The 12,267-nt window shown below is 31.4% G+C and overlaps 2 protein-coding genes across 6 annotated transcripts in view; one reads left to right on the top strand and one right to left on the bottom strand.

The window, feature by feature from the left end:
- Positions 1-608: 608 nt before the first annotated feature.
- On the top strand, positions 609-3,340 carry LOC130903981 (uncharacterized). 2 transcript variants are annotated; one of them, XM_057816452.1, is made up of 2 exons: positions 609-1,094; positions 3,046-3,340. In XM_057816452.1, the coding sequence occupies exons 1-2, from the start codon at positions 701-703 to the stop codon at positions 3,246-3,248; spliced, it is 597 nt and encodes a 198-aa protein (XP_057672435.1). In that variant the 5' UTR covers positions 609-700; the 3' UTR covers positions 3,249-3,340. The 2 variants fall into 2 exon arrangements, with proteins under 2 accessions (XP_057672435.1, XP_057672436.1); XM_057816453.1 differs by having other exon boundaries at positions 609-1,098.
- Positions 3,341-4,625: 1,285 nt separating this feature from the next.
- LOC130903980 (putative fatty acyl-CoA reductase CG5065) overlaps positions 4,626-12,267 on the bottom strand; it is a 34,251-nt gene continuing 26,609 nt past the window's right edge. For all 4 annotated transcript variants that reach the window (XM_057816450.1, XM_057816449.1, XM_057816451.1 and 1 more), the window contains exons 6-9: positions 11,543-11,735; positions 9,853-10,095; positions 7,520-7,777; positions 4,626-6,253 (exon numbers count right to left, since the gene is read on the bottom strand). In XM_057816450.1, coding sequence (XP_057672433.1) covers positions 6,163-6,253; positions 7,520-7,777; positions 9,853-10,095; positions 11,543-11,735 — 785 coding nt within the window. In that variant the 3' untranslated portion in view covers positions 4,626-6,162. The remainder of the gene's footprint in view (positions 6,254-7,519; positions 7,778-9,852; positions 10,096-11,542; positions 11,736-12,267) is intronic.

Genomic DNA, 12,267 nt, shown 5'->3' with positions numbered 1-12,267 from the left:
AGCAACAGAGTGAAACTAAATATATTGATGAACCAGCAGTACCACAGATTCCATTACAAGAATAATCACCAGCTGTTTCTAAGTCAGAGTTAGTCACCAAATACTTTTGCAGAAGACAAACCTGGTTCAACCAGCGATACCATTAAGATCATCAAGATAAGAACTTGATCTTCAATAAAACTGTTTTTAGTTTAAGAAATGAAGATATGAAGTATGGACCCTTATCAGTTCTCACATACAATTCTACTGCCAAATTCCAATACGTTAGATCATTGAAGAAACAACTTTCTTATCGAAGAGCTCAATACTATCATGTATTTCCATATCTTGAGAATGAATAATTGCCCGACATTCCATACAATCATGATAATAAGCGTAATAATTGAGAAATAAGTGAATCGCAGCAAAATTACTATAATTTTCTGCATTCTGATTAATTATTCATCGATTTTATTGATATAATAATCTCTTTAAGTCTTTAATAATTAAAAAAACAATGCAGATATGAATATAATTGTTAAATCAACTTATTTCCTATCAAGTTAGTGCCAACTAGCATCTTATCAAAATCTTAAGAATAAAACTGTCATTTATGACACAAATAATGTCACAACAAACGATATAATTAATAACCACACGTTCGGATAACATTCAGACAAACTTTTCAAAATTATCAAGTGTCTTTACAAAATATTTTGTAATGGTATTAACCAATGAAGATAAAATTGAAATAAAAAAGTGTATACTTGAAGAACTAACAACTATTGTGGCTAAACTTGTGGGTCGTTGCAATTCACCTTACGATTCCGCTCCACCAACCTTATGTACTCCTCGATCCTCAACAGTATGTTGCGTGCAAAAATCTCCTTCGCAAGCTTATAAGCAGTCCAGACCAGTATCTGCACAACCAACTTCGACCAGGCGTTCACAGATTCCACCAGACCGTTCCGAGGATCCAGATAATGGTTTTACCATATGTTGTGAGATACCGCGATGTCCACCAGATGATACAAATAATGAAGAAACTAGTAGTCAATATATTGTGGTTAATACCTCGAAATCCAGAGAATTACGAAGTAGTATTCTGTATGTAGGTAGGTACGTCATTTTATATTGTATTTTGATTAATATCATAACTATTTAATTTAGAATGAATTCAATAATTATTTTGGAAAAGTTCATCATGTAGGTGAGCCAAGAAACAAATATTTGTTAGAGACAATCCCAATATATTGAAGAATCATTACAATCTTTAATCCTTTAAGGATTAGTGTTGGAATACCATGGTTCTATCAACATATTATCGATCAATTGGATAGGGATAGTATTCATTCCACTTCCAAGGAATGAAAACAGTCATTTGCTGCTAAAAAGTCAATCGACAACAGCAGGAATATATACACAACAACCAGTGTCGTATCTACCTCAGTTTCTAAATTCAAATGAACAGATTCAGCAATATCAAGATTCAATTCCTTATAACGTCCCTTCCATATACAACCAACAACCTCAATATATCCCTCAATTCCCCTCACTGCTCACCTTGCAAAACCAAAACGAAGAATGGACCCTAGTTAACAATACAAAAAACAGATCATGTCTAAAAAATGGTAGTCAAACTAAAGATAATTAACGATAACTGAGTTAAACTTAGACAAGATTTGTCATGATTGCTTTCCAAAATAAACGCCGTAGTTCCTCAAGGTAGTGTCTTGGAACCGCCGCTTCACCTTGTCTGCACGGTAGATTCACCAACTGACAATGATGTATTGTTAGCTATATTTACAGATGACTCCGCCATACTAGAGATCCCACAATTGCATAAAATTTATCACAGATCAATCTCAACAAAACAGAAAAATTACGCATTAATGGAAACGCATCGACATCAGTCCATATAACCTCCACCAACCGCAGAGGTAAATATCTTGGCATGCACCTGGACAAGCTATTAACCTGAAGGAAACATATTCACAGTTGGGTTTAAAACTAAGGGATTTCTACTGGCTAATAGGTAGGAGATCCCAATTATCTTTGAAAAACAACAAGTACTGATCTACAAAGCCATCTTCATGGTCAGTCCCGTTGTGGGGATCAGCAGCCAACTTCAATATTAAAATTCTGAAACGATTCCAATCGTAAATACTTCATGGTTTATGCCAAACTTCATCATAAATCGTGACCTCCATGTGCCAACGGTTAAAGCCGGAATAAAAAACTTATCCATGAGTTTTAAAAATTGGTTAAAACTCCACCCAAACAGAATGGTACCTAGCTTGATGGTGAAACAGCTTAGACTCTGAAAGCATATTCCATAGCCATAGCCAATTAAGGTTTGCTTAGGAAAAAAATTCCTTCTGCATTAAAGAAAAAATAATATGGACATTTTTTACGATAGAGTGGAAACTACATGATGAAATTTAATACGAAAATGATGCTATAATATGATTGGTACATCTACTTTCTAAATAAAACTCAAACATTCCTTAGAAAACATGATGCGGTTCGATTTCCTTAAAAATCATTTCGTATGATGAGTAAGTTGCTGATTGTGAAGAAACCACATACATATTTGTAAATATAATCATTTGGTGGTGTGGATATTATTTGTGGAGACTCTGATGGCCTACTCCAAAGTACCCGGTGCATGTTCAGCGATCTTGGAGCTCTTTTAGATGTAGAAAACGAATTATTGAACTTCTGGTTAACAATCCTGATAATAGACAATCTGTAGTTGACTGAGTGCAATTTAAATGTTATATACACTTTCGATTTTATTGATAATTTGAAAATTGGGTGTGTGAAACGTCTATTAGTTGTGAAATTTGTTTCTAAAATCAATAATGCAGAAAATGTATACAAAAAACACACGAGGTGTCAATTTGTTCACTAGATTATTAGTTTTTATTCAAATTATAGATTCATAGATTGATAATAAAAAAATCTTAACACATACTATGAACTATCAACGATTACATGAACTAGAAGAAGAAAAGCAGTGACCTTTTTCTTCCATTTTTATGAGTATTTTTCTTTTATTTCCAGGTTGTCAATGTGAGAGAAGGAATGGCCTACAAGATGAGTGCCCTCGTTTTGAATGCCAAGGGAGTCCAGTTTGTCTACTTCCTTCACCACAATGTGGTCCTGGTACTCATGCTCGAGAAAAGCAGTTGGAGAAACGGATTTCTACTACGAAAATCGAATCACTTGATATTCATAACTGTTTTGTATGCGTAAAATGTAACTGACGATAACCCATGCTTTTTTATGTGATATATTGTACTAACAAATTTGTCTTGCTTGAAAATATACAAAATAATTTTTCTTAAGCACACGAAAATTCAAATTTTGAATACGTTTTATAAGTATCCAGAAGCAGATTTGATTATTTGATCAGTTGTTAGGAATAATTATCTTTTAGTATAAAAATTTATACCCTATATATTCATGAGAAGTAACTTGTGTTTAATTTGTATACACTACAATTCTTCTACTTACAATGAGCTTATTGAGGCTAGGGCACGTTATAAACACTTAAACTAAGGCTACTAGGGTTTGAATGCTCCAAATATAGATCCGGTTCTCCCTTTTCAGTTAATTGTTTTGCCAAACACTCGATTGAACCATCTCCTAACCACTTATTATCAGAAATAATTAAAGTCCTGAAAGGCGGCAACCTACAGAAACAAACCTGGAGAAATTGATGGAGCAGCTGAATTGCACGGGTTCACTTGATTATGAAGAATATGGACGATTAAAAACTTCCGTGACCTGAGAAAATGAAATTAATGTTTTGCCGGATATCACTAAAAATCCACACACAACAAATTGTAAGGATTATTTTCAGCAAACAAGATCTGAGCATTCTTATCAAGAATAAAATGCGTCTTACTTTCAACAGGAATTTTTGGACTCTGATCTATTTGGAAATAAAGCTACATTCAACAAAAATGTGTGTGCTTTTGTATGATGGCGCACCATAAAATAATTTGATTAATGGTGACCTGAATGAACTATTTATTTATTGGATTATAGATCGGAAGGAATAGTCCAGTACAAAGGCTATCAGAGTTACAAGATTTCAATAAAATGAACTTATTTTTATGAAGTCACCTTGAGAATAAAATGTATAAAATACCACTAACAACAAGGGTTGATCTGATGGAGAGAACACGGAATGAATCTCGGAATGTTTCTATAGAAATACCAACTCACAATTAATTGCTGAATGATTAGATAATTTGGTACTTGGTAGTACTTTCCAATACTCACATAAATTACAGGATGATTTATTTGAAAAAACTGAGAGAATAATTAGTATTTTGATTCATCCTGTATTAGTGAAAATCAACGAATATTAACATGTCAAATCTCTGTAATAAAATCTAGTGTGATTTATTAAAAAACTCTGAAATAGTACCTAACGCATTCTGAAACCCCCTATAAGACTGTTAATATTTCAAAAATATGAGGACTAATAACGGGTATAATCGCTCGTATTTTTCATTTATTTATTTTATTTATATATATTTTTATTTTGATATCTCAAAGGATAAAGGACATATTAAACTTTATTACACCAATTAATCAACCTGTATTGTTTGTAAAATAAAGCACCAAGTATCTTGTATTAACTCACTTTTTATTTCACACCTGATAGAACATCGTTTAGTCACATTAGATAAACAAAAAATTTTCAACAACGATCGTTATATATTCAAATATTACATAAAGAGTGATAAAATTTCATCTTATAGTCATAAAATCATCAAACAAAAAAATTCCAAAAATATACGATGTTAAATTGAGGATCGACTGACTTTTTTTATTTTCCGTACTTTTCTTAATAAGAAATATTAGAATATTACTCGAAAAAGATTTTTTTCACTTCTTAAGTATTAAAAGTACAATATTTCGAAAAAAGTTTTCCAAATTCTATATATTACATCACTCATTAAGTCATGTGACTGACACATAGATGGCGCCGCCATTGTCAAATTAATTTGACTTTTATGGAGTATCAACTTTCAAAAAACTATGTGTGAAGTTTCGTGAACAAATTGACAGCCATTTTTGTTATTTTCAAAACAATGTCATGTGTTAATTTATCAACTGTTTCTTATCGAAAAAAGCATTCTATACAAGCTCAGCAATAGCTTTCAAAGTGTTCAAACCATATATTATTGGTTTGCTGAATTTAAACGTGGTCTCGTACAAACACCGATGATGATGAACGTTCTGGTCGTCCAATTAAGGTGGTTACTCCAGAAAACATCAAAAAAGTCCACGAATTGGTTATATCCATTCGTAAATTGAAATTGCGAGTGATAGTTGAGGCCGTAAAGAAATTAGAAGGCAGTTTATTTAATTTGCATGAATATTTATCTATGAGAAAACTTTTTTGAAAATGGATGCCGCGTTTACTCACAGTATTTGGCCATGTTTACATGTTATAAATCAGATTTTTTACATCGATATATGACAATTGATAAAACAGGGATCCATCACTACACTCCTGAATCAAAAAGATCATCATCTGAGTGTACTGCAGCTGGTGAATCACGTCCCATGCATCCAAAGTCAGCCGGAAAAGTTATGGCTTCAGTAGTTTGGGATGTGCATGGAATATCGTTCATAAACTATTTCCAATCAATAGCGAATACCACATAGAGTTGTTGGATAGTTTTAATTCGAAAATCGAGGCCTCATGTGTCGACAATTCATTTATTAACAATTCAACATTAACAAGGTAACGATTATTGAATTGAACGAATTACATTTCTAGTCGCTTCCTCGTCCACCTTATAATCCAGATTTGTCTCCTAATCACTACTGGCTATTCGTTGATCTCAAAGAAACGCTTAAATGAAGAAGCAATTGCTGAAACTGAAACCTATTTTGAAGCAAAAGACAAATGCTACAAACAGGGTATCGAAAGTTAATGAAACCTTGGAATAACATCGATTTTTGTAAAAAAAAAAACATTTTCTTCTTAGTTAGTCACACGATTTATTCAGTGATATTTTATCTGTCGATATAATTGAGTTGGTAGAAATAATAGAAAATAATTTTTGATGAGTTTATCAATAAATTAGAGAATTAATTTCTATATAAACTTAATTTGTTATACGAAATACAACCCACTTTATACCTACAATTATTCTAGATACGTTGAAATATTGTTTTATAGAAAATGTAGTAAAAAGCTAGTCCAATGAATATAAACTTCACCAATTTGTCCAAGCAATACATTCTGAAACAAATACAAAAGTTTACTAATTAGTATGAATCAAATCAAAGCTCATTTAGATACATCATTTTATCATATGTTAAGGGTGGACAGGTTAAATTTGTAAATTGGAAACTATAAGACGTAGAAAAATGAAAAAACTGCCCTTATAAGGCTATGATATAACCAGATTTTTATCTTTGGTAATCAAACCAATCCCTTGAACAGACGATATTGTCCAGTTTTTAATGGTATTTCTTCATATCAGTTTCGAATTTTCAGTTACAACGTTTTCTTAAGAATAACCTGTTTATTTTAATATATGGACTCATTAAAATCAATCAATCAATCAATGAAACAGCTTCTTTCATCACTTGTTTTGTATTAATAAATAGCTTTTGAAAATTGTTAATCTAAATTTGGAAATAATGCTGCACGAAGCACCTTAAACCAAAAAGACACTATAAATAAACAAATATCTAATAGATTTTTCAGCTGTATATCTAGTAAATAAATGATTATCACAGACTAAAATGACATCAAGTTTTCTCATGCTGCTCACAGATGTCGTTAGATTACAAAACGAATGAATTTATAACGTTATTGCGATACGTTTTTTTTAAATGCCTCATAATAACCAATTTTGAAATAGAAAAATATGTAAACACTTAAATTCATGTAGAAATACGTGAATCTACGGCCTACTGGAGTTACTCTATAATTTTATTACAAACAAAAAGCGATAGTAAATAAAAATTACGAAAATTATGAATTCAACTATGAATACAACTTCATTGTTTAATAACTTTTAAACGGTGAATTTTATCGATAAAAGCTCTCAGAGCATTAAATTTTCTCCAAGAAATAGCTGTTCAAGTATTTAGTAACAATGAAATTAACTGCAAAAAGTACAAGAATCTCATTTTATTTAAATGGTTGGATCTGATATTTCTTTTAGGTTATAACCTACAAATTTGAGCCCGTATGAATTCGAAGGATATGAGATTCTACAGGAAAATAAAATCAGATAAGGAACATTACACAATACTAAAGATAAAACTAATAAGAGATAAGATATATGAAGCAGAATTGGATAAATATTTCAGATATTTAGAATATTGAAAATAAAACACCCGTGAAAAATTATGGAGGTAGACAAAGAAAAATATCGATTGAAAATATAAAAGAAATAATGGAGAAAGAAAGAATGGAAGATCAATCAGAAGATAGAAAAACATAAAGAAAAAATATATGTGATAAATAAATGAAGTACAACAGATTTTTACTCACATTTTCATATTTCGTCTGGCAGCTGGTAACATATCATCAGTTTCTTTAAAGTAATGCCTCCTCAAATATAATATGCAGTGCTTCAAGTACTTTCTCACATCTTTTTCTTTGTCTTCAAGTTGATAGTGATCTTTTTCGGTTGTGTTTAATACTTCCCTAATTTTTTCTATTTGTGTCGTTTCAAAGTCCCATTTTCTTATCGTATAAAATTCATACATTTTCATTCCATTCAATATCCTGTTTTGGATCGACCAAAATCTAAAAATACGAAAAATTATAGAGAAAAAAGGTGGAATCTCAACAGGGATTCTTCTTCAGAAACATTCGTATTCATATTTTGATACTGAATTCTTTCAAATTGAAGAGCTACATATGTTTTGAAATATCTACAATTGATATATTGAGATAAGATGCTAAAGAAAATACTCTAATTTCTTTTCCATTTTATCATAAATTTAGATTGTACGTTAGAAAATGATACTCTCTTTCTAAATTCATTAAACTGATCTGTTATCTCTGTGACTGTGAGTCGCCGATCACTTTTCTGATCAATACAACAACAAAAAATTAATGACGTAATAGAAATACATTACATCCAAAAATTTCGTAACAAGCACAAAAGCTTGGACCAAAAAACCTCAAACTTTGACTTATCACTCCATAAAACTCTCTCCCACTCTTCTTACGTCCAATTTTTATTTTCTCCAGCCCACCTTATTCTCTTAGTTTTATTTTGACGTCTTGAAAGGGGTTTATTCACTGCCACCCTTCCAAAAATGCCAGCTTCTCTTAATTTCCATTCCTCTATACAAACCCTCAAAGGCAAATCCCTAGATTAATTGCTCTGAGCTGCTATCTTTATGACTGTAAGTCGTCGATCACTTTTCTGATCTATACAACAACGAAAAATCAAAGACATTAAATCCAAAAACTTTGTAAAGTCTACTTAAGAACAGTTAATAGATAACAAAAACATCGTCCTTTGGTGAATGTGGATGAAACATAAATTCATTCATCATATATCAAACGTGGAAGTGAAAATTGAGATGAAGAGTGATGATTCGAAGAAGTTATAATAAAACGAAATCATGTGAAAATCAAACTTGCTGCTGGTGAGCTTCAATTTCCAAATCTGGTACTAAAACAGCGACTATCACTTTGGTTGAAGAACGAATTAATACCCAATCATCCTCTGAAATGTGTGAAATATCACAATAAATAAATTGACAAGGTTCCAACATCGAAATTAACGAAGGAATTGCCGAATAAAAGGTTACAGACAGGAATTCCAAAGCCGAAACTGTGAGATATGGTAAATTATAGATATGAAATTTCGAGATTACATCCATTTCACACAAATATTAATCCAATTGATCTGATCTATGTCAGTTCAAAATCATATGAAGCATCTAAAAATATGAATAATGCTTGATTTTTTGCTTTCCTACCAAATTACAGAACCATCAAGAAGTGAGCGATGAAAATATAATCATTTTAAGAGATGGTAATTCTAAATAGAACATTTCTGATAATAAATAATCAGATACCGAAGATATCTAGCCTTCAATGGGCGATAAAAGATCTTTTATAATCATATTCATCTACTGTTAAAATTATATTTCAATTCAATTATTTTTAGTATATGTAGACGATATAGAAATCGTAGCAGATACAATAAAGAAAATTAAAGAAAAAGTAGATATGGATAAAGATAAAGTAAATCAAAAATGAGAGCATGGAAAAAATTCAATAATAAAAGAACAAAGAATAGATAGAGTGACTGATTTCGAACATCTGGGAATCTGGGAAAACGGGAACAAATAGAAAAGATACAGAATAGTAACAACAAATATAAGGATGGATAGGAAATGAGGTGATTTTAGAGAAGCTTAAAAAGGAACTGATAGTTAAAAGATGTTTAAACTGAAGCTTAATAAGAAGAGTGAAAGGAGCAAGCAGATAAAAGAAAAAAACGAAATGGAAACCCAGAAAAACTTGATGACTACAACAAATAGGTCAGGAAAGAGCAAGTCAAGAGAAAATAATACAATACATGATTGAAGTAGCAAAGGACCTGAAAGAATGGAAAAGGGATGAAAAGGTAATGAAAATTGGAAGCCCGATTCCCTGAAGCTCGAAAAGGGGTAAATATTTCTGGAAAACAAGAGGATAATTCAGTTTTGCGAAACAGTATACAATAACAATTAATATTTTTATACGATTCAAACTAAAATTTTGAAGTATAATTATGGAATTCAATTGAAAAATCCATTTTTCATTGATAAATTTTGTAAAAATCCTTTTCGTATGTCGCAATATCGAAAAATACTTACTGAGGTTTTTGTCCTGCAATCAGAAGGATTAAATCTAGAATTAGAGCTGGTAATAGTTGAAATAGGATAGTGTTAATTTTATTATAAAGTCTACTTTTCGTTATAGTCCCTTCTGGATACCATAACATGAGATTGAATGGACAGTCATTATGTATAACGTCTTTGGCTGTTGCAAATATCTCCTCCCAACTAATTTGTAGATCCTTTTGCGGTATACAAAGGTTGTATATGTAATTTGGATTGCTAGAAATATTTAAACGTTAAATAAATTATAAAATCCTAATTAAAAAGTAATTAAATCATCCTGTGATGAAAAAATACTCTAAAGTTCAAACTTTAAAAACAAATTTTAATATTCAAACTAGGAAATTGATATGTATTTCAAGATAGTTAAAGCGGCTCTTATAAGAAATGTAAGAGTTGTGAGCTGAAAACCTCACATTAAATGTAGGCCTTCCCTTAGTCACCTTCTATATCAGAGCATTTTCAAATTCTCAACAAGCCTATACTTATTCTGTAGTAATTAATCGAATTTAGATTCAAAAATCTATTTTGTGATTTTAAAAACAAACCAGAAAACTTGAAAAAATCAAATCAACTTTCTTTTGCCTTATCACTTGCTATCTATGAGTCTTCTTCTTCTTCATCTTACGTTAGGATTTAATCCTGTGTTTGCATCAATAGTTGATGAAGACTAGCTTTCATACCATCTTGAAGGTAGTCTTCCTGGTAGTCGAGATGTATTTGGTTTTTCTTCCTTTGCAATCTGTCATGTGACATTCTATCCACATGGTTTTTCCATTCCCTTCGCAGATTATTTCTCCTCCATCTCACTACATCCTGAATGTTACATGTCTTTGTCAGACATATGTCTTCCCATAGTCCAAAAGAAGAACTTGATGTAGTCAGAAATGACAGAAAAAAATTAAGGGGCAACAATGATTCATTTTATGAATTTGATGATCTAAATTCCACCCTCCTTTTCAATAATTAAGTATATTGGCTCTCCAAAGCTAAGGTGTTGGAACGCTTTGCTTTGTGCTTGATTGGAATAGACATATTCTTAAATGGAAAATGCATTAATCAACCAGAAAGTGAATATCACATCATAAATCTATAGCAAGGAAATTTGATTCTTTTTGCAGAAGATATTCAGAAGATTAAATTGATTCATTTCCAATTTTTGAAGCAATATCCAGTGCAACTGTTAGCACAAATTACTTCAGCAAAAATGTGAAGAAACAAGAATTTGCTGATACATTTGAGATAATTAGAATTTGAACTGGATCACTAGAATTCCAATTGATCGATTTAAAAAGTAAATCTTCATAGAGTAGAACATTTGTAGCAGGGAAAAACAAGTTAGAACACTTGGAGGTCCAGAAACGTATGTACGTAACGCTTCATAAGTCGACACCTCTGAAAGAAATACCGCGAGTCTTCAGGGATGCTTAAGTGAGGTGAAGAAGTTGACATTTGGAGTACTGACTATCTTCCAATCGACATATTCGTGCAAACAAGCATGAATACAATCAATAATAGATAAGAAGCCAAGCAACAAATGAAACTTCAGAGTCTGAAGTCAAAAAAATCTAGTATTTCATCACGTGGATGGCTAAAGTTGAAAAAAAAACATTTAAATGTATCAATTTTCAATGAACTTAGTTATTAAGATAAAACTAAAACTCACTTTGTTGTTAGATGATACCAAGAAAACACCATAATGGCACTGACAGTACAATCGATTGGAGAGAAATTAGCGTAACAAGAAGTATCCATATAAACGGTTCTGATAACTCCTTTTCCTGCCCCTACGAACAAACCAGATGGCCCCTGCAGGTTATTAGTCCAACCAGGTACAGGATCTTTGAATGCAGGTATAACTGAAAATAAATTTACAATTGGGTGGTACTTTCTAAAATGACTTGTTTTTTCTGTTTATATCGTGTATAATTATCGATACCAATATTATACAGAGTGAGTTTTATGTATCGAAGTTAATAAAAAACGTTAATAATTTATATCCTAACCGAAATCCTATAACAAAGTTTAATGTTAGTAAATTAGTAAAAAAGTTTGACGAAGCTGGTTAAGTGGAATATTTATTCAAAACAGGACGAACTGTAAACAAATATTCAGATGTTTTTGTCCTGTTAGAAGACGATCCACACTTGAGTACTAAACAAATATCCAAGGAACTTGATATTTCGCAAACATCCGTAATGAAAATTTCACTTGATAATTAACTCCATCCACTTGCAATTCGATCAGTTATGTCGGATTTGTCAAATATACATGGAAAATAAGAAATAACAAGATAGAAGGTATATCCACAATGTAAGTTTGATTTTTGTCTCTATTAGTACTGCAATGGCAGTTTCTATGAGACAAGCAGAAGGAATAACGTGTTATTTG

The sequence above is a fragment of the Diorhabda carinulata genome, chromosome 2 (genome assembly GCF_026250575.1).
Source record: "Diorhabda carinulata isolate Delta chromosome 2, icDioCari1.1, whole genome shotgun sequence".
NCBI classification, from domain to species: domain Eukaryota; kingdom Metazoa; phylum Arthropoda; class Insecta; order Coleoptera; family Chrysomelidae; genus Diorhabda; species Diorhabda carinulata.
This window is presented reverse-complemented; position numbering and strand designations above follow the sequence as displayed.